Source organism: Zootoca vivipara, chromosome 11, assembly GCF_963506605.1.
Source record: "Zootoca vivipara chromosome 11, rZooViv1.1, whole genome shotgun sequence".
Taxonomy (NCBI): Eukaryota; Metazoa; Chordata; class Lepidosauria; order Squamata; family Lacertidae; genus Zootoca; species Zootoca vivipara.
In genome coordinates, this window is record NC_083286.1 from 6,763,164 (window position 1) to 6,787,320 (window position 24,157).

Below are 24,157 nucleotides of genomic sequence, written 5' to 3' on the forward strand. Positions count from 1 at the left end.
AAGTTTCCCAGCTCCCATTGCCTCATCCCAGACACTGCTACAAGGATAAGAAAACACTTACTTGTATCGAAATCTGCTGCCTTTAAAAAATATTTTGCTGCTTGACACTGTCTTGATTTGGCTTGATTTTGCATACCTTCAGGGGACGAAAAGCAAAGCAGAGGCAGTTACATTTCCAGTAAGATGGGGGGAAAGGGATGCATTAATGCATAAATGTTAACACTATCACTTGCAAACTCCTTGCTATGTTGTTTCAATTTCCTGAGAGGTAAGAAAATGAAAGCAACCTTTACAAACAGAGTACATGTGCTTTGAATGATTTTTAATAATCTGTTTCATTATAAACGAGCAAGTTGCCACCTCCCCACCCCCCACCCCAGTATTAGAGGGAGGGGTATATAAAAGCCAGCATGCAGACAGTGCTAGTTCCACTGCAATTCCTGTTCTGCCTTTCAAAATTGGGTTCAGTCCTCTGTCAACCAAATCCACTCCATGCACTCGAACATTCCGGTTTCAGAGTCATTACATGCATTTCCTAAGTGGAAGGTCTTTAGAAAGAAAAACAGCCTGAAACTTGGTCTCCTGGTGTTCAATAGTGACTTCTTGCTCAGGTACGTGCAAAGATACACATGCATTTACAGTCAGGACATATGTAGTTCCATGTAGGTATGAAAAATGCAATAAGGCATTGAGGTTACACAAACCAGAAGGTATGGTTTGCATCCCAGAAACTTGAAATGGCCAATGGTCCACTGGTTTCCCAGACTGCACCACATTTGAGGAGAAAACCATGTCTCTGCTTTGCTCATTTCAACTGCATGGCTTACAACAGTACCTGTCACAGTGGCCGGAGTGGGCTACTTCAGAGTAACGACGCTACGCAGCTCTGCATTTTATTCTTTTATTGGTGCTGCGTATTTACAGTGCTGAAGTCATTGCTATTTACACGGAGTGATGTGGTCAGTCGGTTCCAGAACCTCCGAATGGCTTTTGGCGCGTCTTTCTCCAACACAAAAGCTTTGGCAGACCCATCCTCTTTCCCCTCCTCTTTCTGCGTAATTCCGGAGTTGGGGGGATGGGTCTCCCCCCCTTATTCGCCCCTTCCTGTCCCACCTGGGACCCTGGCTCCTCTACCTTGCCTGAGCCTCGGACACGACTTCCTGCTTCCCCATTGGAATCGGAACTCTCTCTGCTTTCCCCTGTGCTCGGGGATGGGCTTGAACTCAGGAGGGGAGGGACTTCGCGATATCCCCTGTCCCTCACATCCACCCCCCTCCCAAGCTCTCCTTCACCCCTCCCCAGGTCCCCCCCAGGTGTCGGTGACGACTGGAAGCCTAAGAACTCAGTGCCTTCCGAGCCCGTTGGTGTGAACACCTCCCCCCAGTCCTGCGATCCCCCCCCTTCCGCCTGGGAGGACGGGAATCCCAAAAAGTCCGTGGCGTCAGAGCTGGTAGGGGTAAAAATGTTCTGCCAATCTGCTCCTTCCTCTGACTGGGTGGATCTCGGTGACACCCATACCTCATCCTCTGGTTCCTCAAACTCCGCTTCCCAGCGCCATGGTGAACTGCTCTCCCGTGCTTCCTCCCCCTCCCCCTCCCTTTCCATGCGCCAGGGCTTGGGTCTATGGGGAAAGAGGGCGTGAAATTCTTCTACCAGGAATTCCTCCTGTATCTGAGTGGCTGGGACCCATTCATTCTGGGACGGTGGAGCATCCTCCCATGCCATGAGGTACTCCAGGCCCCCCACCCCCCTCCTTGAGTCCAGGATGGCCGTGGCCTCATTGAGTTGCTCCCTGCCTTCTCTCTCCCCCCCTCCCTCAGGGGTTTGTTCGCTGCCTCGGAGCCTGCTGCTTTCCCTGTACGGCGACAGCAGCGATCTATGAAACACTGGGTGCACCCTCATGTCCTCTGGCAGTGCCAGCCTGTATGCCACCGGGTTGACCTGTTGCGTGACCGTGAAGGGGCCCAACCTTCTGGGCGCCAGCTTTTTGCACCTCCCTCTGATGGGAAGGCCCTCCGAGGACAACCAAACTTTGTCCCCCACCCTAATGACCTCCCCCGGTCGCCTGTGGCGATCTGCCCCCTTCTTGTACGCTTCCTTGGCTCTCTCCAAGTGTTCTCTGAGCTGCTGGTGCACCGTCTCCAGTTCCTCTGCCTGTGGGCCCTCCTCCTCCTCCTCCCCCTCCCTCTCTGGGAAAGATCTGAGGTCGCGCCCGTAATTGGCCTTAAAGGGCGACACCCCTGTGGAGACGTGCACCGCATTGTTGTAGGCAAATTCTGCCAGTGGCAGGCGATCCACCCAGTCCGTTTGCCGCTGGCTGACGTAGCATCTCAGGTACTGCTGCAGAATGGCGTTGACCCTCTCCGCCTGTCCATTGGTCTGCGGGTGTCTAGCCGTCGACAAGCTGACCTCCACCTGCAGGAGGTTCATGAGCCGCCGCCAGAACCTGGAAACAAATTGGCGGCCACGATCCGAAATAACCCTTAAAGGTAGTCCATGCAGTCTGAATACGTGATCCACAAACAGTTTGGCTGTCTCTTCTGCAGAGACCGCCCTGGCACACGGTATAAAGTGGCACATTTTGGACATGAGGTCCACCACCACCAACACTGCGGTCTTGCCCCTGGAAGAAGGCAGATCTGTGATGAAGTCCATGGACACCACTTCCCACGGCCTGTGTGGCGTGGCTAAGGGCTCCAGCAATCCCGGTGGCGCTGCTCTGACCACCTTTGCCCGCTGGCAGGTGTCACAGCCCCGTACATAGTCTCGAACATCTTCCCGCACCCCTGGCCACCAGAAGTGTCTCATGACTAGGTGAGCGGTTTTGTCCCTCCCAAAATGACCCGCCGTTGGGTTGTCGTGCATCTGCTTGAGGACCGTACGTCTAAGCTGGGTGGTGGGCAGGTACAGTGCACCCTTGTAGAAAAGCAGCCCCCTGCGTTCTGCAAAGTCTTTTGCCTGCTCCCCCCCCCTCTCAGTTCTCTGAAGATGCGGTTGGCAAATTCATCCGCTGCCGTCAGTGCTGTGAGTTCCGCCTCGCTCACCACTGCTGCTCCGCAGGACCATGCTGACGGGGGGAAAATGTGCCTGGGTGCCGGTGGCGCCTCCTCCTCCATGTACTCTGGCTTGCGGGAGAGGGCATCCGCCCTGACATTCTGCTCTCCCGGGATGTAGTGTATGGAGAAGTTGAAGTTCGAGAAGAACTCTGCCCACCGTATCTGCCGCTGGTTGAGCACCCTGGCAGTTCTCCAGAACTCCAGGTTCTTGTGGTCCGTGCACACCTGGATGGGGTGCTTGGCGCCCACCAGGAAGTGTCTCCAGTGCTGGAACGCAGCGTGGATCGCAAGAAGTTCCCGATCAAACACCGTGTAGTTTCGCTCTGGCTGGGTCAACTTCCTGGAGAAGAAGGCACAGGGTCTCCACTCTCTGTTGGCGTCCAGTTGCAACAAAATGGCGTCCACAGCTTTATCAGAAGCATCTGTCTCCACGCGTAGGGGCGCGTCCTGAACCACGTGGAACAGGTTCTGGTCTGAGGCGAACACCCTCTTGAGGCTTTCGAACGCTGCTTGCGCCTCTGGTGTCCACCTGAACTTCTGCTTGCCTCTCAGGCAGTCAGTGATGGGAGCCGTAACGCGAGAGAAGTTCTTGATGAACTTCCTGTAGAAGTTGGCGAAGCCTAGTAGGCGTTGGGCATCTTTGCGCGTCCTGGGGCTGTGCCAGTCCAGGATGGCCTGCACCTTGTCCTTGTCCATCGCCAGCCCCTTGTCTGACAGCTTGTAGCCCAGGAAGTCCACCTCCTTGGTGTGAAACTTGCACTTCTCCAGCTTCACATACAGGTGGTTCTCCTTCAGGCGCTGCAACACCTCCCTGACATCTTTCACATGCTGCACTGGGTCATCGGAATAGATAAGGATGTCATCCAGGAAGACCAAGCATTTCCTGAAGAGGAGGGACCCCAGGACGTGGTGCATGAAGGCCTGGAAGCATGCTGAGCCCCCTTGCAACCCGAAGGGCATCACCAGATATTCAAAAGAGCCCAGAGGCGTGAACATCGTGGTTTTCCATTCATCGCCTTCCCGGATCCTGATCAAGTTGTACGCCCCCCTCAGGTCTAGCTTGGTGAAAATCTTGCCCCTGCGTGCCGCTGTCAGGAGATCATCCACTCTGGGCATGGGGAAAGCCACTGGCTCTGTCACTGAATTCAGCCGTCTAAAATCCACCACAAGACGGCGCTGTTGCGTGTCTTTCTTGTCCACCCAGAAGACTGGGCTGCCCCCTGCTGCCTTGCTTTCTCTGATGAACCCCCGCTTGAGGTTCTTGTCGATGAAAGCGCGCAGATCCTCCAGTTCCTGGTCTGACATGGCGTACAGCTTGGCTGGGGGTATAGTTGCCCCTGGCACCAGGTTGATCTGGCAGTCAAAAGGCCTGTGTGGGGGTAGGTGGTCGGACTCCGCTTCGCTGAAGACCTCCTGCAGGTCCCAGTACGGCTTGGGTATCGCCTCACCCCCTTTGACGTGCATGGTGGCTACCGTGGCTATCGGAGGCCCCTCCCCTGGTTGGTGCTGCATGCAATGTTCCAGGCAAAAGTCCGATCCAAAAGTGATGCACCTCTGGTGCCAACTGATGGAGGGGTCGTGGCGCGCCAGCCAGCTCATGCCCAAAACGATGGGGGGGTCTGAGATGGTGGTGACGTTGAATGCCAGCGTCTCTGAGTGCCTTCCCACCGTCATTCTCATGGGGGGGGTTGATGAGTGATGGCCCCTCCCAGCAGCTCTCTGCCGTCAATGGTCGCCACGTGCAGAGGAAAATCCAGCTGCAGAAGCTGGATCTGGTGCTCTTCTGCAAAGTTTCTCGAGAAGAAGTTCGCTGACGCCCCACTGTCAATTAGGGCGAGGACCGTCAGGGGATAGCCATTTGGGAGCGTGAGCGTCACTTCTAGAACCACTCCTGCTCTGGGAGGGGTGGGCTGGCTCTGCTCCTCTCTGTGCGGGTGGGTGGGCTGGGGCTGTTGTCTGCTGACTGTGCCTGGCTGCTGCCCCTTGTCTCCTGCAGCCAGGCTTTCTCGTTTCCCTGCTGTGGTGCTGCGTCAGTGGGGGAGGGCACAACCGTTCCCGCCTTTCCTTGCCACTCCCTGCGATGTGGGCAGTCTCTGACGAGATGCTGGGGGGAGTTGCAGAGAAAGCAATTCCCACCCCTTCCCTCCTTGCGTCTTGGCGCCGCTGGGGTTTGAAAAGCCCGCGCGCGCGCGCTATCAATCTGCATGGGTTCCTGGTCCTGGCTGGCCCCAGGCGTGGCTTGAAAGGGTTGTTGGGGGAGTGGCTTCTCCTGCGACCGTGGGAACCAAGCCCGCTTTGCGCGCGTTGCTTGCTTGTCGCTCCACCGGGATTCCTGTCTCACCCCCACCGCCAGAGCCGCTTTGCTCAGCTGATCCATATTACTGGGCTTTGGACCTCTCGAGAGCTCATCCTTCACCTCCTCATGCAACCCCAAGTAGAACGCCGCTTGCATTGGGGGTGACTCCAGTTCCCACCCCAATCTGTGCACCAGCATGGTGAATTTCGCCCAATACGCGCGAACTGTCATATTTCCTTGGCGTAAATTATGAAGTTCCTCCTTAGTCTGGTCCATATGACTATCGGACGAATACATCGTTTTCAAACCTTCTAGAAATAGTTTGACATTCTTCATGCAAGGATTCTTTGTTGCGATTAACGGTCTTAGCCACTCCCTGGCTGCCCCGGTAAGGTGCTCCACAATAAACGCTACCCTGTGCTCATCATCAGGGAACTCATCGTGGTGCAGCTCAAGAGCATACACAATCTCAGTCTCAAAGCCCTGATATTCCCTCGGGTCTCCATTGAACTTGCTTACTAGGGTCCCGGCTCTCCTTCCTGGCAGCACTTGGACTTGGGGTGCCCCTCCCGCCTTGTTTTTCTCTGCATCCAGCTTGTTTTGGAGGTCTACCGCCACCGCCCTTAATTCCTGCTCTCTTTCCTGTAGCGCTCTCACCTGTTCCGCAAGTTGTAGCCGGTCGTCCTGGACCTTCTTAGTCTCTTCTTTAGCTGCCTTCAATTCCCCCTGCGTCTGCAGCGACAGCTGCTGCAGTTCTTGCTGGGCTTGCTCCGCGATCTGCCGCCATCTCTCCGCCTCTGACACGCTCATCCCGGCAACTCCAAAGTAGCCCAAAAAAGGATTCGGAGGTTGCTGTCACAGTGGCCGGAGTGGGCTACTTCAGAGTAACGACGCTACGCAGCTCTGCATTTTATTCTTTTATTGGTGCTGCGTATTTACAGTGCTGAAGTCATTGCTATTTACACGGAGTGATGTGGTCAGTCGGTTCCAGAACCTCCGAATGGCTTTTGGCGCGTCTTTCTCCAACACAAAAGCTTTGGCAGACCCATCCTCTTTCCCCTCCTCTTTCTGCGTAATTCCGGAGTTGGGGGGATGGGTCTCCCCCCCTTATTCGCCCCTTCCTGTCCCACCTGGGACCCTGGCTCCTCTACCTTGCCTGAGCCTCGGACACGACTTCCTGCTTCCCCATTGGAATCGGAACTCTCTCTGCTTTCCCCTGTGCTCGGGGATGGGCTTGAACTCAGGAGGGGAGGGACTTCGCGATATCCCCTGTCCCTCACAGTACCCTATGTGTCATAACTGTCAGACTTCCTCGCACTGACTTCATTTATAGGCACAATGGAGCTTTAGGCAAAGACTGGTGGTGCTTTGATGCAATGTACAAATGTAGTATTTCTTGTAAATACTGCTTGGCTGTCTCCTGTCTCCAATGATTTCCTTGCTTTGATTATCTCCTTTTTACCCTTTGCCATGCTAACGTGTTCCTTAAATCCCATTTTTTTTCCAGAGTTTCAGAGACAGAACAGCACTGTGACAGCTCTGGGTGGCAAATGCTAAATTGTTGCATGTGTGAGGCGATCCTTTAAAAATATCGCTTTTTATAAAAAACAAAAAACTTATTCTGCTTTGTGTCTAAAGAATATGGACTGAATATACCTAATCAAACTTTAGGTTATTTGAAAGGAATTTCTTTGCTTCCAACATCAAAGCCACCGTACCAATTGATGTAGGTATCACCTTAGGCTGGACCATCACTAAGCTGATGTGCAAAATAATCAAAGTGCTTTTTGCTATTATTACAGCATAGTCACTGAACATGAAAGGAATCTCTCGCTCCTCTCTGCTCATCTACACATTCTGCATTATATAGATTTGCTTACTTGTAAAAAGCCTGGTTCTCCACTCCACACTTCCAGAGATGTTTGCAGGCTGCTGGTGTAGAGGTATGGAATGACAACATAGCCTTTTTCTATGTGTTCAGAGAAAAATTAAACAAAAGTAGATAAACAGTTGACTTCTTCAAGCTGGGGGAGGACCTACAACTTAGAAAAATTGAAGTGTGGGCTCTCTGATCCACTGGGTCTCCCCCTCCCCCCCCCCGAGTCTCCAAATCTAAGAGTTCCATGATCTACCACCCACAGACTACTGATGCCTTTCCACCTTGCATCCATGTTTACCCAACACGGAGTCTGGTTGCCTTCTGCTTTTTCTAGACCCCCTTCCTAGAGCAGGTCTAGGGTGTATCTTGGTAAGCCCCTGGCCTCCTGCTGTGTCACTATGTATAGACTTCCCAGTTGGGATTATTGAAAAACATAAAAAGTGCAGATACAGAAACTTTGAATCGGCTAATTTGTAATAGTGCTGACATGGTTTCATTTTTGAAGATTTGCTACTAAAAGGATTATTGTCCCAACTCTTCTCATATAAAGTGTAAGTTAAATAATGAATATGCATAAAATTAAACAATAAAGAAGAATCCTTTGCAACAGGCTATATAGATTTCCTAAGCTTTTTTCAGTTGCATTTTTCTCTGTCTAAAACTGGGCTACATTTTATAAAAGGAAATTCTATATTTAATTAAAAGCATAAGTTGACTGTATCACAAATGCAAGGTAGAAGCTGGTTTTGTTAGATCAAGAACAAACATGCTTGCTATCCATTAGAAATGCACAAATGTTAAATTAAAATATTTTAGTATGTAGGGAACTTAAAATATCCAACCTCCTTCTGAATTCCAATCACATAGAACGTCTTTCCTTCAAACTTTAATTTGCAGACATCGCACCTATAAAAAGAAAGCGCTTTAAATAAGGAACATACATTACTTTTTTTTTACAATTGGCAGTTTCATTAAAATATAGCCAATTTATAAACATTCAGAATAAGTTGCTGTGAAATGAATTATTTTTCAGTGCGAAGAGTAAGGACAGCTTATTAAAACCCATAGCATAAGACAAACTGAACAGTTCAATATATTTTTTAATGCTGTGCATTCAATAAATTGGATTGAAAACTTGTGGGTGGAGCCTTATTTTTAATTTTTGAATGGTTCCAAGGAGAATAATATCTATAGTGGCTTATATCTAAACCTGCACAGAGTTCTGCTTGCATAACTAAACTTCCCCTTATTCTCTTCCCCATATGCCCCCAAAATCTGCTCGGGGTGTGTGTGTCCCTCAACCACCTAAAACAGATGTGCAGTGGGCTGCAGGGAAGAGAAGGGGGGATTTTGATTGTAGAAGCAGAACAGCAGCATTAGCTGCAACTCAAAACAAATAATACATGGGAGAAATGAAACAAACAAACAAAAACCAAGCTGGGTTGGGGAACATTTTACATCCCAAGGGCCACATTCCTGCATGGGCAACTTTAAAGGGACATATTCTGGGCAAAGGCAAAAGTGGGTGGAACAATAGATGTGGCTCTTAACCTTTGTACTTTAGGCTAAAATCTAGCCATGCAAAAGTCAGAAGGTTCTACACACACATGCATCTCTCTATCCTCCCTCCAGGCAAGGAAGAAGCATTGTCACAATCAAGCACTCTAGGAGGAAGAGCAGGGCGTTGCTGGTGGAGTCCCAAGGGCCTTATGGAGAGTCCTGGAGGGCCACATTTGGTCTCTTCTGGTTTTAAAGGGATTAATTTGGGGTACAGCAAAGTATGTTAATAAGGTGCTCTTCCCACATCAGGATATTTTTAATTCTTGGGAGGTACCGTAGATAGTTGGAAAAAGAGAAGTAATGTATAGAAGCAGATAATGCACAGACCGGTATATTACCCTTAAAACATTCAATTATAGATCTCTCGTATTGGTTAAAGCTTTATACTTAAAAATGGGTAGAAGAGCATGCCTGTGTTGGGTTTGGAATTTTCAGTCCAAATATGGACAAGTCATCAGAAATTTCATGAACTTACTAATAAGCCTGACCTGCTGAGTTCACTGAGACTTAATCACAGGTACAATGGAAGCCTAGTTAATTAATTAAGTGTATATCCAGATTTCATTTGCTGTATATCCACATTTCAGACAGAAGGTTGAAATCGACCAGAGAAAGTTCCAGAATTTGCACCTAATTAGCTTAATAAATTGCCTTGTTGCCCTTGTTTACAAACTTTCACGCAAATGCATTGCATTTATTTGTACAAATCATGAAGTCATATCTAAGCTATATGTTTTTATTATCACACTTCAGCTTTAATAGCTCATGCTTCAGGATCCTTAAATGCATGGAATAAAGCATTAAAATAATAATAATAATTTAAAAATTATTATTTATACCCTGCCCAAACTGGCTGAGTTTCCCCAGCCACCCTGGGTGGCCTACAGTACACACAAAAACATAGGCAATTAGTGCATCTTAACAAAGATATGGTACAGTATATTTGAAACAGGGTGGAATCATTAGTGCTGCAATCTTTTGGTTCCAAATGGTTCAATCGTATTCAACTTAATGAGGGTTCTATATACATATGCACAGAGGTAGCACATGCAATGGCAGGCAAGGATTGCATTTGGATCAAAGTTGTGTCTAACTGCAATATCGTTGGAAAAACCCGGTTGCAGTCATAAAAGTGAACCTGCCACCCTTTAGGGCTGCAGAGAGGGTGCAACCACACTGATGTTGTGTTGCTGGATTCATGCTGTAGATTTGTCATGAGGTGCGACTGGTGGAGTATGGTACCTGTTATGTTATTATTTGGTTTGGCATTATTGTCAAGAATGTAGCACACCAAAAAAGAAAAAGAAACCTCTGGGGATGAACCAGGAGGCTAAGGGGCAATTGTGTAGGTTGTACAACCTGGATCTGATACTACTTGCACTATCCCCTGGGTTAGTGGCTGCACTGCTACAGGACAATGCCCCCCACCCTGCCAGCTGAGAGGCAGGAAGAGAATACCTGTCAGTTCTGTGGGAGTGAACTAGATTTACTGACATTGTTGATGTGGAGAGTTTGATTATTATTGGGTTTTGGCCGCTTTATAATTGTTATTGCGAGCACACTTGCTGAACCCTGCCCCATGGAGCCTGTCCCCCAAAGAATGAGACAAGAGACCAGATTATGGGTTCAAATTGGCCACAACTTTATTAAGCTTCAGAATGTGGGAACTTGGCATAGGCCTTGGCATGTAACCCTCTCAGCCCGTCCGGGTCTGAGGATGTGCAGGGCAGTGAGGTGCAGTGAGAGGGGACTGTAAAGCACAAATTTACACAGCGTGCCCTCCCACCTTACCTCGGCCAGGAGTTTGACCTACATGCCGCCGATCTCGGGCCAGGGACTCCCGTAATCAACCCTTTAACGGGCCCTACAAACGCCACCACGTGGGGGTGCATGAAATGCCTCCCCCTCCAACTTGTAGATAGACTAAAGGATACCTTGCCAAGGCCTAAAAAACTGCCAAAGTTGTGACGAAATGCTACGGGGAACGCAAAACCTGCCAATGCAGGGGAAATTCCTTGCCGGCTCTGAATGCAGCAACCGTCTTATGACCATAGCAGTGCCTGCTGACCTGGAAGGCAAGATATTAAGCTGCAAGAAAATATTGTTAATTTTGGGTGGGTTGGGTGGGTGAACCTGCAAGAGGAGGAAACGAAGTGAGGATTAGGCCGAGGGGTCGACCTCTTTCCTTTAGCCCTCGCCCCACCCCACCCCAGCCGGCTGACCATTGTCCTAGCTGGGAGGGGTGGGACGATGGCCACCCTACCCAGGTGGGAGGCACCAGAGCAGGTGACCCCCCCCCCCCGGTGTGGCAAACCTTGCCCACCTCCTGGGAAGGGAGGGCGGAAATTATGGCCGATGTGTTATAAAACATTGAAATAAAGCCCTCATAATGGTTGTGTATGTGGGTGAGAGTGTTTGATGAAAATGAAATATTGTGACAGCCATGATGTGAGTAGGATGTTTTTGAAAGCTAGATTATACACATTTTCTCTTTTTTCAGAATTTATATTATTGTTAAATATATGTTACCGGGTATATCTATTGACTTGGATTTTCTCTTTTCTTAAATAGTTGAGCATATATTTACTGCATACTTGTGTACCAGGATGTATTTATTTTTTATGTAAACCACTGTCAGAGGGCCTGATGTGGCTACTCTAGAGTAACGACTCCAGCATAGTCTTTTTAGGCTTTTATTAAGTGCTGATTATTTACAGTGGTCAGAACGATCTATTTACATGCTTAAGGTGAGGTGTCAGAACCTCCGAATGGCGATTGGCGCGTTTTCTTCCAGCAAAGAAGCTTTGGGAGACCCAACCTCTTCCCCCTACGTTTGCGTCGCAATTCGGGAGTTGGGGGGATTGGCCTTCCCCCCGTGCTCCCATCTTCCTGTCCCACCTGGGGCATGGGCTCCACAACCTTGCCTGAGCCTCGGACACCACTTCCTGACTCTCCGCTGGAGGCAGAGCTCTCCCTACTCTCCCCAGCGCTTGGGGATGGGCTGGAACTTAAGATGGGAGGGACTTCCCTGTATCCCTTGTCCCTCACAACCACTTTGATTGTAAGTGGGCTATAAAGCATTTAAATAAATAAAAGTAAATCACTTAAATATTGTTCAGAATACAACTTCCTTGTACTTCAGTCCTGTGCCGTGGCTACATTTGTACAGCAAGGTCACTTTCACAAGCAGAAATGAAGACGAAGCCACTTCAGTGCTTAATCTGAGACTGGATTTGCCGGGGCAGTAAATTGGAATCAGCTTCAAAAGCTAGCATAATATTACACTCCATCTAGTATGAGTTTCGGGCATGCTCTTCCCCTCCCTATGGGCTAGGAGTAATGCCTGATCCATATCTGAGTCACATTTTTTAAATAAAGGATTTCCCTATTGTAGAGAAACCCATTCTTTTTGGGAATGAGTCTGGAAGTCAAGGAGAAATTATGTTTTTATATGTAGTACTACTTATCAGTGTAAGAGATATAAAAGATCTTAAGACTTGTGCCATGTTGATACTTAAAAGTACTGCTTTAACAAACTCTATACATCAGGCATGTCCAACTCCCAAGAAACTGTGATTTACTCCCACTGTAAAAAAACCTGGCAGTGATCTACCCATTGTATTGACCAAAGTTGTTGAGCTTTTTTGGAGGAGAATTCAATCAGTGATCAATCAGGATCACGCGATCGACAAGGATTGAGCAGGAACGCCCCACGATCGACCGGTAGATTGTGATCAACTGGTTGGGACATGACTGCTATACATGCATGAAGTTTGGAGGTGTAAGTGCTTCTCTGAACGTATGGAAAGTGTCCATTTCTTATTGCTTAGCCCCCACCACATGGATGACCTTCTTCTATCTCACCTAGCACTGAGTTTTGGGAAGGCTCTGGCAGGGTCCTAGAGAACTCCCACCTCATTCCCAAAGCTGGGAAAGTGCTTACTAGGCTTTGGGAAGGAGGCCAGAGGACTCTAGCACCCAGTCAGAGCCCTCACACCTCCTTTTCAAAGCCCAGCGCCTCACTTAGCTGGCTTTGGGAAGGCAGGATGAGAGCTGGGGTGGGGGAGTCAAATGTTTGCCAAGAGCCACCCAAAAGTGGCTCTTGGGCTGCATGTTGGACCACCTTGATCCAGGCTTTCCCCACCATCAGCTGTCTTGACAAGGGTGAATGGACATGGTGGTTGGTAGCAAGCTAAACCTGGACTTTACTCATACGTTAATCACAGTCTCTCAAACACCTAGATGAGGAAGCATGGCTTAGAAAGCAGGAGGCATGACCTCCAGGAAGGTTCAAGCACATCACCTTTCTTTTTATCAATTCAGCACTGGATGTTTCTCTACCACACAATCCGTGGACCACCATCAGCTAAACTGAAGTGCATGTTTTAAACGTGGACTAATAATCCTGTTTCACTAAATGCGCTTTGCAATGAATATATTAGGGGGGGGGGAATAGCAAGATTTTCCAACGTAACTTTTTGGAAGGGAAGAAACCAAGACTTGTTATAACATTAAAAATCACATTCAGTTAATTTTTCAGCTCACCATTTTAGCAAATGTATCCTTTTATTTCCCTGGAAAACAACAAAACCTGTGGCTGTGAATCCTAAAAATGTTGTGGTCCCTGTTGAATCCTTGAAAGAAAGGGGGGAAAGATAAAACAAATTAGAAACTGGAGGGGGGGGTGTTCAAGCATGCAGAAAATTCCGTATTTGGCTACATATATTTCCTCGTACTGTAGAAGATCCTATGAATTTGCTTTTAAGCTGGCGTTCCAGCTGTTTAAGAAAGCCAGCTTGTTGCAGTTTGCCAGAATATAATCAGGTTTAGTGGGCAAAGCGGGAGGATTAACATAATGGCCATATATAATTCTTAGCATAAAAATGTAATTTAAGTACATGATAGTCTTCTTTTGCTAAGTTTTATAATTTATACCAGTGCAAGACACTTTTGTAGCAATGGAGAGACACATAATAGTGAAGAATTTTTCAAATTTTACAGAGGCACTACATTATTATGTTAAAATAATGGAGTGATTTCTCCCCTCCCTTCAAACCCAAGCATGGGTGTAGCCAGAATTTATGTTAGGGGGGCAGGATATATGTTGGGGTTCAGAACTGAGTTATCTATGTTGTGATTTGTCAGTTAGTTTTTTTATTTCTTTACTTGATGGGGCGCAGCTGCCCCGCTGCCCCCCTCTTCGCTACGCCCATGAACCCAAGGTAGTACAGTAGTACCTCTGGTTACAAACTTAATTCATTCTGGAGGTCCGTTCTTAACCTGAAACTCTTCTTAACCTGAGGTACCACTTTAGCTAATGGGGCCTCCCACTGCCGCTGCGCCACCGCCACACGATTTCTGTTCTTAACCCGAGGTACTGCTTCCAGGTTAGCGGAGTCTGTAACCCGAAGTGTTTGTAACCCAAGGTACTACTGCACTAATGTTCCTAATAAGCTTCACTTGGTCTATTCAGGAACCTGTTTGTGAACCTTTCCTGTCATTTTCCATGTTGACATCCAGCTTACATCAGTTTGTGTGCTTTAGATGCACTGGGAGCAATTTAAGTGACGCACTCCCCATTTACCTCAGTCAAATATTGGCCCGTAATGCTGATCTGCTGATTCTGGCTTTTGAATGAGTGCTAGCATGGGCGTAGGCAGGGGGGCAGGAGGGGGCAGTTGCCCTCCCTAGAAGCAGGGCCGCTGGCCAGCCTGCCCCGCTGCCCGCCTGGTGCCGTCTCCCTTCTCCCTGGCTGGCTGTGGGGCGGGTGGAGGGAAAGCCCCAGAGCCGCGCAAAGCGTTTGGCTGGCTTTCCCTCCGCCCGCCCCACAGCCAGCAAAGGAGAAGGGAGACGTCCCTTCTAGTCGGCTGGCTGTGGGGCGGGCGGAGGGAAAGCCAGGCAACCGCTTTGCGCGGCTCTGGGGCTTTCCCTCCACCCTCTCCAGCGATCGCGGAGGGGGAGGAGGGGATCGGAGCAGCCCGATTTCAGGCTGATCCTGGCGCCCCCTCGCCCCTGCCAGTCGAGGAGGGGGAGGAGGGGGGAGGAGCAGCCCGATCCCGGGCTGCTCCGATCCCCTCCTCCCCCTCCGCGATCGCGATCCCTTCTCCCTGGCTGGCTGTGGGGCGGGTGGAGGGAAAGCCCCAGAGCTGTGCAAAGCGGTTGCCTGGCTTTCCCTCCGCCCGCCCCACAGCCAGCAAGGGAGAAGAAGGGAGCTTTCCTTGCCCCACTGTGGCCCCTCCCCCTGCCCCTTGGGCCCGCCCCTTGCCCCCCCCTAATTTTCATCCTGGATACACCCCTGAGTGCTAGGTCTTCTTATTAGACCTACGTAAATGTCACTAGTTTTCTTTGCTGAAATGGGCTCAGTACCAATTTTATAGTCTAGTTTGGAGGGTTACTCCCAAGAGGGCATTTGCAGGAGAGTAGAGGAGGCCTTATGCATGTTCCTCCTACCCACAGATTTCCCCCTGCAAATTTCTAACCGGCCATCAAATTAGCAAGGGAAATGTCTGTGTTGGCCATTAGATTGCAACTTGAAACACGAGAGAGAAAGAGAGAGAGAGAGAGAGAGAGAGAGAGAGAGAGAGAGAGAGAGAGAGAGATCATGTCTGGTACTATGTAATCTTTGTGGAATAAACAAACCACTTAAACTAGCACCTTTAACACTCAAACTGGCTTAGTAACATTGAAATTGATAGGACCAAAGTGGCCTTTGTTGTCTGAAGCCAAGTATGCATTTTTATTGCCTTCGTAAGGTTTGCCTTAAAAAGCAGTATGGAAATATATGAAGCAAAACACAGTAAGATAAATGCTACAATTTCTTCCCCAGCCCTTCTGTCCAGTAGAAGACACCTTACAGGTACAATGAAAGAGATAAGTTTAAGTGTACTCTGTTATCATACTACAGAAAGAGAGAATACTTCATGTACTTCATTGCACAATGTATTGCATACATTTATTTGTTTGTTTGTTCAATTTGTATATTGCCCTTCATCTGAACATAAATGGGTAGTTCACAACATAAAAACACACAATGAGCATGCAAATTACATAACAACAAAAATAAAAACACCCAAAAGTAAACCAGTGCCCTCCTCTCACAAATACATGGCATTACATGGCTCTTTATTTACTATTAGAATGATCAGGCTCCCAATATATACTCCAAATTGTGCTTGACTGCACATGGAGGTACCTACCAGTGACCACTGGCATTTTTGCTGCATATAGAGAGCTCCACCCATGGTAGGCCAGTACATATTTAATGACATAGATAGGGGAGGGATTGAACAGGAACTAAATATGGAAAATACTAATTGTGCTTTAAAAAAATAAAAAAATACATTACCTTGCAAGGGTGGGGATCAACACCATAGGTTTCTAAAGAATGTGCTTTCAATAATAAATTAAACTCAGCAACAGCTGGACTCTGACCCCTAAAAAGAGAAAGCATAATGGAAAAAAATACAAAAAAAATCAGCCAATGATATCTATCATGAGAGGGGAAATAGGAGATCTTTCATATGATTCTGCTTGTACTCTCTCACAGCACCTAATCCCTTTGGATTAAGCCTAGATGCTCTTCACATATTCTCGGGACTCCAGTGAGCTGTGCAGTTAATCAGGGGCTATCAAGTATCTTTCAAATATTTGCTCTCTTCTGGTGCACATGGGACAGTTGGAGCTTAGTAAGAAATAAGCGGCAGTCTTGGTTTCCAATGAGCTATTTCCTAAATTCATTTTAAAGAAGCACTCCTATTAAGATGTATTTCTTTCCCGCTCTGGAAATAAACAAGCAAATAAACAAGGATATTTTGGTCATGGCTGCCTCTCCAGGCATTCTTGTGGAACACTCCACTTTACGATGCGTGTATCCAAATGAGAAAAATGATCCAAATGGTAAACCATGTCATGCATACCTGCTGATCTGGCACAAAGGTAGTGTGTTTTCCCAAACAGAAAGGATTGACATACATGTTTCATATAAATCTACTGCACAGAGTGTCTGCATAAATGCTTTGTGGCAGCAGTGTGAATATTATCAAAAGCCGTTAGCATTAGCCATAATTAAGGCTGCCAGATATCCATGCACGGAGAGCAGAGGCATTTGTAACCTCCAGCCTCCTGACAAACCCACTGGGAAGGAATCACCTAACATGCCCCACCAGTGGAAGCCCTGCAAAGGACTTCTGTTTGTGCAGAAAAGTACCCCCGCCCCATCTCTTCCTCCCATGGGGGTGGGGTGGGATCGTGGGGCGGGGGGGGGGAGGATCCTTCCATCTGGCAAGCTCCCCTCCACACTCCATGTGACGCAGCAGTGTGGCAAGAACCTTAAAATTAATGGTAGGAATGAGTTTGATCCTGCAGAACTGATTTGGCCCCCTCCTCTCTGGTTTCCTTTACTGCGCCCCCTTCAGCCTTTTTGCCCTGGGGCAAGTGGAAGTGAATCTGTGAGAAAGAAGTTTTATCCTTTATTTTGCTCTCAATGAGCAAATGGTCGTCATAATTGATTTGATCGTTTGAGATGCTACTTCTTGATGCACACTTGCACAGCCGTGCATAATTTTAAAGTCATTTTACGTTTTGCTCTTCTTCTCCCTGGGACAGAGTGACCTCTTTATGGGTTTGCATTGGGGAATAGGATATGGGGGGGGAAGCATGGATCCCTCTCCTTCCATGCTATACTATCCAAAGTAACCAAAAAACTACTTTTTTCAATGTGTGAGATATTCAACCCCATCTGCTTCCCACCCACAGTTTAACTGAATTGCAAATCAGAACAAAGGTAAGTCTTCCCAAAGTATGTACTGCAGACATCATGGATTTCTTTTGATGTTCGCAAGTGACGCTGCTTTGTGCTGGAGTGCCAATGTGGTGCCAAGGTGCTGCTGGAATCCAATTCCCATCAGCTCCAGTCAGCAGCCTCAACAGTCAGGGATGATGGGAGCTGTTGTCCAGCAACATCTGGAGGGGACCATACAGATCACCCCTGGCTTTGCAGAATGATTCACCAATATGCAGCATTTGTGCAGAGTTCTGCCGCAGAGCAACTGCAGGCAGATGGGCCCAGATTTAATTGCAGGATCTCCACCTGTGCCCCCAAACTAAGAAATGTCCTCTGAACCTCTGGAGAGCCACTGCCAGTCAGAATGATCTGTATGTTTTAATAGAACATATTTATATATTATTAATGTTAAATTGTTTTTAATAATAGTTTTTTCTATGTTTGTGGCTGCTTCTCTTTTAGCTGTAAGGCCCCTTAAGTCCCTGTCAGGGGAAAAGGTGGGATATAAATACTACCACAAGACTAGTTGGGCCAATGGTCTAACACAATATTAAGCAGCACTCAAATATAGAATAATCAGTTTAACAGTAGTAGATAAAATTTATGTTATGCATTTGTACTGTTTTAAAGTAGTAATGCCTCCCAGATTTGGAACTGGAATGGGTAGAAAGCCGAAAAATGAAAATATACTAGTAATTATCAGTTTTGGATTTAGAACCAATAAAATATTTTAACCAAGGCAAACTGTAAAGAAATTGGCCACTTCACAAGCAATGTCAAATGTTCATGTCACAAATGAGAAAAGGAGTGAGGACAATAAATGGACAAAGATGTTAATTAAAGTCATTTCTGAAATTCTTAGAGAGAAAAATACAAATCTGCTTTTGTACCAGGGAGGGATGCAACAACAATGTGGAGGGAAAGAGAAGAAAAGTAGATCTGCAAACTCCACTGACTCTCAAGAAGACAAAAAAGACCCCACCCCACTCAATTAAAAAAATGCAGCAAAACATAGAACTGAATGAGGGGAAAGAATTCTGATGCTGGTCTACAACACACAGTGCTTTTTCTGGGAGTACTCAAGGGCAGCACGTTAAATTGGCCTATTAGATTGTAGTCTTGTCAAACTAAGCAAAACAAAAACCAACAAAAGCACCTAGTAGACTAATTCATTTTCATCTAATAGCCCAGTTTAACAAGCTACCTCATTAAAGCACTGACTTATGGGATCAGTCATGCAGATGCCTGTCCTGGAATGTGTGTGTGTGGGGGGGGTAATTTACCCACACGTGTGGACCCTAAATCCAGTAAAATTACTCTTTCAGTGGAACTCACGGCATACCCTCCAACATCCCTCAGATGAAAACAGGGGCATTTCTCACTCCCCCCCCAACTGACCCTCCTCAAACCTTCTCAAAGTTAGAGGTGGGCGCACAAAGCATTTTTTAAAACAAGACTCCTTGCTCTCTGCTCCGCTCTCGCTTTCTTTCCATCCAGGGTGGCCCTGCTCTCTGCCTGCACCTCTGAGTTGGTGCGTCACACAAGGCTCTCCTCCTCTTCACCTGCTCTCCAGCAGCCACTACGAGTTGCCCAAGCTCGGTGGCGGTGGCACTGGCAGGGAGAAATGGGCACATTCTAGGATCAAATCAGAAGCTGGGATGGGTTTCGTAATTCCAAGACTGTCCCAGGAAAATAGGGACAAGTTGGAGGGTATTTCATGGATGTTGTGGCAATAGAGCACTTTCCCTGCTCTCTTTGTAGTACCATTGCACAATACTACAGTGAACTTTGGGTAAGCCCTTCAAGATAGCTCACTTAACATCTTATCTAAAGGTAGTTTTAAAGGCCCAAAGATGGCAACAGCTAAACAGCCTTGCACTATTGTTGCTGGATGAAAGGAATTTGCAGGTAAGTCTGGAAGAGCTAAATGCCCTTGCCCACTTAATAATAATAATCATAATAACAACAACAACAACAACAACAACAGTTAGGCTCAGGGAGGCCAACACTGAATATAAATTACAATAAAACGTAATAGAAAGAAAGAAAAAAGAAAAAACAGTTAATTAAAATACAGCTTAAAATGCAGCCTCATTTTAGTAAAAGGTAAAGGGACCTCTGACAGTTAGGTCCAGTCGCAGACAACTCTGGGGTTGTGGCACTCATCTCCCTTTACTGGCCAAGGGAGCCAGCATACAGCTTCCGGGTCATGTGGCCAGCATGACTAAGCCACTTCTGGCGAACCAAAGCAGCGCACAGAAACACTGTTTACCTTCCCGCCGGAGCGGTACCTATTTATCTACTTGCACTTTTGACGTGCTTTCGAACTGCTAGGTTGGCAGGAACAGGAAACGAGCAAAGGGAGCTCACCCCATCGCGGGGATTTGAACTGCCAACCTTCTGATCAGCAAGCCCTAGGCTCAATGGTTTAGTAGTAGTAGTAGTAGTAGTGGTTTTAGTAGTAGCCCATAAATCAAGACCATAAAGGGAGGAAACATCAGATATTCACCTGTGCCAGCTATCCATGCTTGTCCTACATGGGCCAGCAAAAAAGCCAGGGGAAAATTTATATACCAAATCCCATATAAGGGGTCAGAGTGAGTCCAGGTCAAAAGCCAGGGAGAACAGCTCCATCTTGCAGGCCCTGTGGAAAGACGTCAAATCCCGCAGGGCCCTGGTCTCTTGTGACAGAGCATTCCACCAAGTCGGGGCCAGTGCTGAAAAGGCCCTGGCCCTAGTTGAGACCAATCTAACCACCTTGAGGCTCAGGACCTCCAAAGTGTTGTTATTCATGGACCTTAAGATCCTCCCCGGGGCATACCAGGAGAGGCGGTCTCGTAGGTCCTTGCAGGGGTTAAGGCATAATTTTACTTACTGCAGTGCCAAGTAGTTATGGCACTGGGACAACTATTTCCTGTGCATCTCCTTTGTACCAGCTTGATGCAAGCTGCCAGCAGCATGATTTGCCATCAGCATATGGGCTACCTGTGTATTGGGAGCCAACTTGCGTAGCAAGCAAGAGCAACATGGCACAGTATGTGATGGAACTACTATAAGAAGGTGCCACCACAGAGACACACAAACACCTATGAGAAATAGCCCCCAGCCCCTTATTTCTAGGGGTATATCCCTAGGAAATCATTCACGTAACGTGAAAAGGACAGAAAGTTATTATCTTGTCAGCACGAGTCATTCTTAAGCCAGACCTTGTTTCAAATGATTTCAAACCAATACAATGAAAAGATTTCCCCTAGGCCATGGGAGGGTCTAAGCAATTCAGTCCAAAAGCTATATTTAATATCATGCTTGCTTATAGCTCCACTGAGGGGCCCGCGGCTGAGCAATGATCTTAAGTGTGTCATAATAGTGTTGAGAGGGGAAATTCTGTACAGTCTTTGTTGACAGGCTTGGAATCTGGGACAGCTGCTGGTCTCACACTTGAATTAAAAACAAATGTAGAAGTTGCAAGGATCAAAGCAGAAGAGCTGCAATCAAAACCGGGTAAGTGGAATTTAGAGGAGAGTTTGCAGCTAATATAGACTGCTTAAATAGCACACCATCCCAATAGGAAGCAAAATTAAAGTTCTGTCTGAAGTTAGATCTGTGATGGCCCTACTATTACAATGGTAAGGATTTCTATCCATCTCTTCTTATGAGTCAGGCAATGGTCTATGAAGAATCCCAGAAGTGGTTGAAACCATGCCATGCAATAGTAGATATATGTGATAGTCATCCATATGACTCCTATTTTTGTTGAACAGACAGTGGTGGACTAGGACAGGGTGGGCCTTCCCTCACTCAGCCATAAAGCTCACCAGATGCCTTTGAGCCTCTCACTCTTTCTCAGCCTAACCAATTTCATAGGGATAAAATGGGAAGGAAGAATTGGTTGCACATCAAGATTGCCTAAGTTAAAGTTTTCTCCTCTCATCCCCCAGGTAACACAGCCCAGGTTGTTTAGCAATGACCCCAGTTCCTCTGGAAAATATTGGGGTGAGAAAAGGAAACATTGTTGTAGGATCTAACCCCATATGTGTGCCTTGGAAGTATAAATGAATGAAATATATCTGAAGGTCCATCCCTATTAGTAAAACTACATTAGAACCAACATTTAGCCACTATGGTTCGTAGTGTGTGTGTGTGTTAAAAACAAAAATAACAAACTCCCTAGAATGATTGTTGAATAAATGTGAATTGTACTTTCTTTTTGATAAAAGTGGAAGGTTGCCTAAGTTAAAACAACGACAAGAAGTACTTCTAGAAAGTACAGCTAGAAATCTGACATCTACTTCAGACAGAACAGCGTTCAGATGCTCCACATTTTGATAGATCTTCATGAAGAAGAAAAGAGCAAATGTTCTTACACCTGAAAAAGATGCTTGTTCCCCACTTTGACACCTGTCACTGTGAGTCACCATTTCCCTAGCAGTTCATGCATGTGATACAGCGTTTGTCCACTGCTAATTTATTTTGCCCTACTGTATCCATGGGCCCCATGACAAATCGTGTCCTCCCTAAGAGAGGGCACGTGTTGTGGTGAGACCTGGAGACTGACCTCCTGTGCTGTGTATTTGGATAGCCACAACACCCGATTGATAGGTCCCTCGATGTTGGGTTTAATCAGACCAATGGGACGCTAGCTAAACTGACCAAGGGACCTATATATACCCATGCACGTGACCCAGAGCTTCCTCTTTCAGCTCGTGCATTCGGAACACCCGCCCACCTCTCCCTATATTTAGGGCTTTTTGCGACTGACTTTGCTACGCCGACGTGTGTTGTCTGTCATTGGGACAGGGGCACGGCAGGAATTTTCCCCACTTGGCTGATTGGCTGTTGCCATTTGGGTTTTAACTGCCGTGTAGCAAATCGTCACAACTTGTAAGGTTTCGGATAGGCACTGGTTCAGGTGATAGGGATGGGAGAATGGTCTGGTCATCCCTATGTGAAGGGTATTCCGTTAAAGGAATCCAGGGACTCAATGGTTTGTTCAACCCCCAAGAGGGGGTTGTGCCCGTGCCTGAGTCCAGGGAAGCATCTGGGGTGTGTATGTGAATAGATCATGTCCCCGGTTCTTTGCCTACCTCAGGTGTTCACCCTAGGCTGACCTATGATGGAGCATAAGACCTATGATGTGCATAAGACAAGCATAAGACCTATGATGTGCATAAGATTGAAAACCTGGGATCTTCTGCATGCAAAGCAAGATGCACAACCACGGAGGCAGTGTACAGGGTTGCCTTAAGTCTGGAATTTCCTGCTGAAAATATCGTCTGGGGGGAATTTTGGCAAAATGCCTGGGATTTTGAAACAAAGCTCAATTTGGTTTTTCCTTTTAAAAAGCTCATCAACTATGGCAACCCTAGTAGTGTATCCATATTACGGAGACCAATCTTGTCAGTTTGTGCAAAGCCCATCCTGCAAAATGCACACATCAACAATGGAAAGGCCTGCATGGTCTTGCGCTGGCCCATTGCCTTCAGATACTGCATTCTGCTAGCACAGTTTATCTTTCCCTAAATGAACTTCTGACTACTTCTAAGTCTTGGAATCTGCTGGTAATTGCAAGTGTTAAATAAACAAAGCAAATGGTTTTCTAACAACTTTCCACGACACTTTTCACATCTACTACAGGATAATTTAAATTATGCTCTTAATTCTTCAGTTGAAAAGTATGCCTGAAGGGGGCAAGCTTTCCCAAAACAACGTTTATCTCCAAAATAATAAGATGCCGCAAATCTCTATAGCAAGAGAGAAATGGTTTGTCCTCTCTAGTCTGTTCCATTATCAAATAATAAGTCAAAGGAGAAAAATGTTCTACATATATATGATGATGATGATGATGATGATGATGATGATGATGATGATAAACTATAAATATTCATTACATTTATGAGTTGCTTTACATCGGAACAGTCTCAAAGCAACTAGAATAGAAATTCAAACTAATAAAAACCAAACTACTGCTCATCCAACAGTAATAAGAAAATATCCTTCAAAGGATAATTACCACAAAATCAACAGAATGTCAATTAAAATGAAAGCAGTAACAAAACCTCTCATATGATTTTCTTCTAGAAAGAGAACTATAATCAAAGTAGACTTTCGAGAGGAGAGACTTTTTAAAATAGAATGGGGGAAAATCATTGACTATTTGAAGACATATTGTAAACAAATTAAAACATTAGCGGGACTGATATAAACATGTGCAGTAAGAGACAATTAGGGGAAGATTTGGGAAAATTTGTTTATATATTTGAATTGGATATGCCGTAATAAAAATATATGAAGTAAGTAACCGCAGAAAGGAGCAGAGGGAAGTCGAGGGGAAGGTAATTTAGATTTGTAAAGATTTTGTTTTTCTTGTCAAAATATTTGTAAAAGCTGAAAATGAAAAATAATACTATTTTTGGGGGGGGGGGGCAAAGAGGTAGACTCTTGCCTGTAAATATGTTGCAGTAATAAACAAGTTAGCCTTTACTGGAAGGCACCACAAACTAATATAGCTGCTCTTCAGGAAACGGTAAAATGTTTAACCAGAAAGTAACTGAACTGAGCTGAATCCAAGTTATCGCTTGCTTGGA

The 24,157-nt window shown here is 46.6% G+C and overlaps 1 protein-coding gene across 2 annotated transcripts in view; it reads right to left on the minus strand.

Moving 5' to 3' along the window:
• Positions 1-24,157, minus strand: part of FRMD3 (FERM domain containing 3) — a 125,285-nt gene that overhangs the window by 19,789 nt on the left and 81,339 nt on the right. For both annotated transcript variants that reach the window (XM_060280078.1, XM_060280079.1), the window contains exons 7-11: positions 16,137-16,224; positions 13,337-13,425; positions 8,074-8,137; positions 7,233-7,321; positions 62-136 (exon numbers count right to left, since the gene is read on the minus strand). In XM_060280078.1, coding sequence (XP_060136061.1) covers positions 62-136; positions 7,233-7,321; positions 8,074-8,137; positions 13,337-13,425; positions 16,137-16,224 — 405 coding nt within the window. The remainder of the gene's footprint in view (positions 1-61; positions 137-7,232; positions 7,322-8,073; positions 8,138-13,336; positions 13,426-16,136; positions 16,225-24,157) is intronic.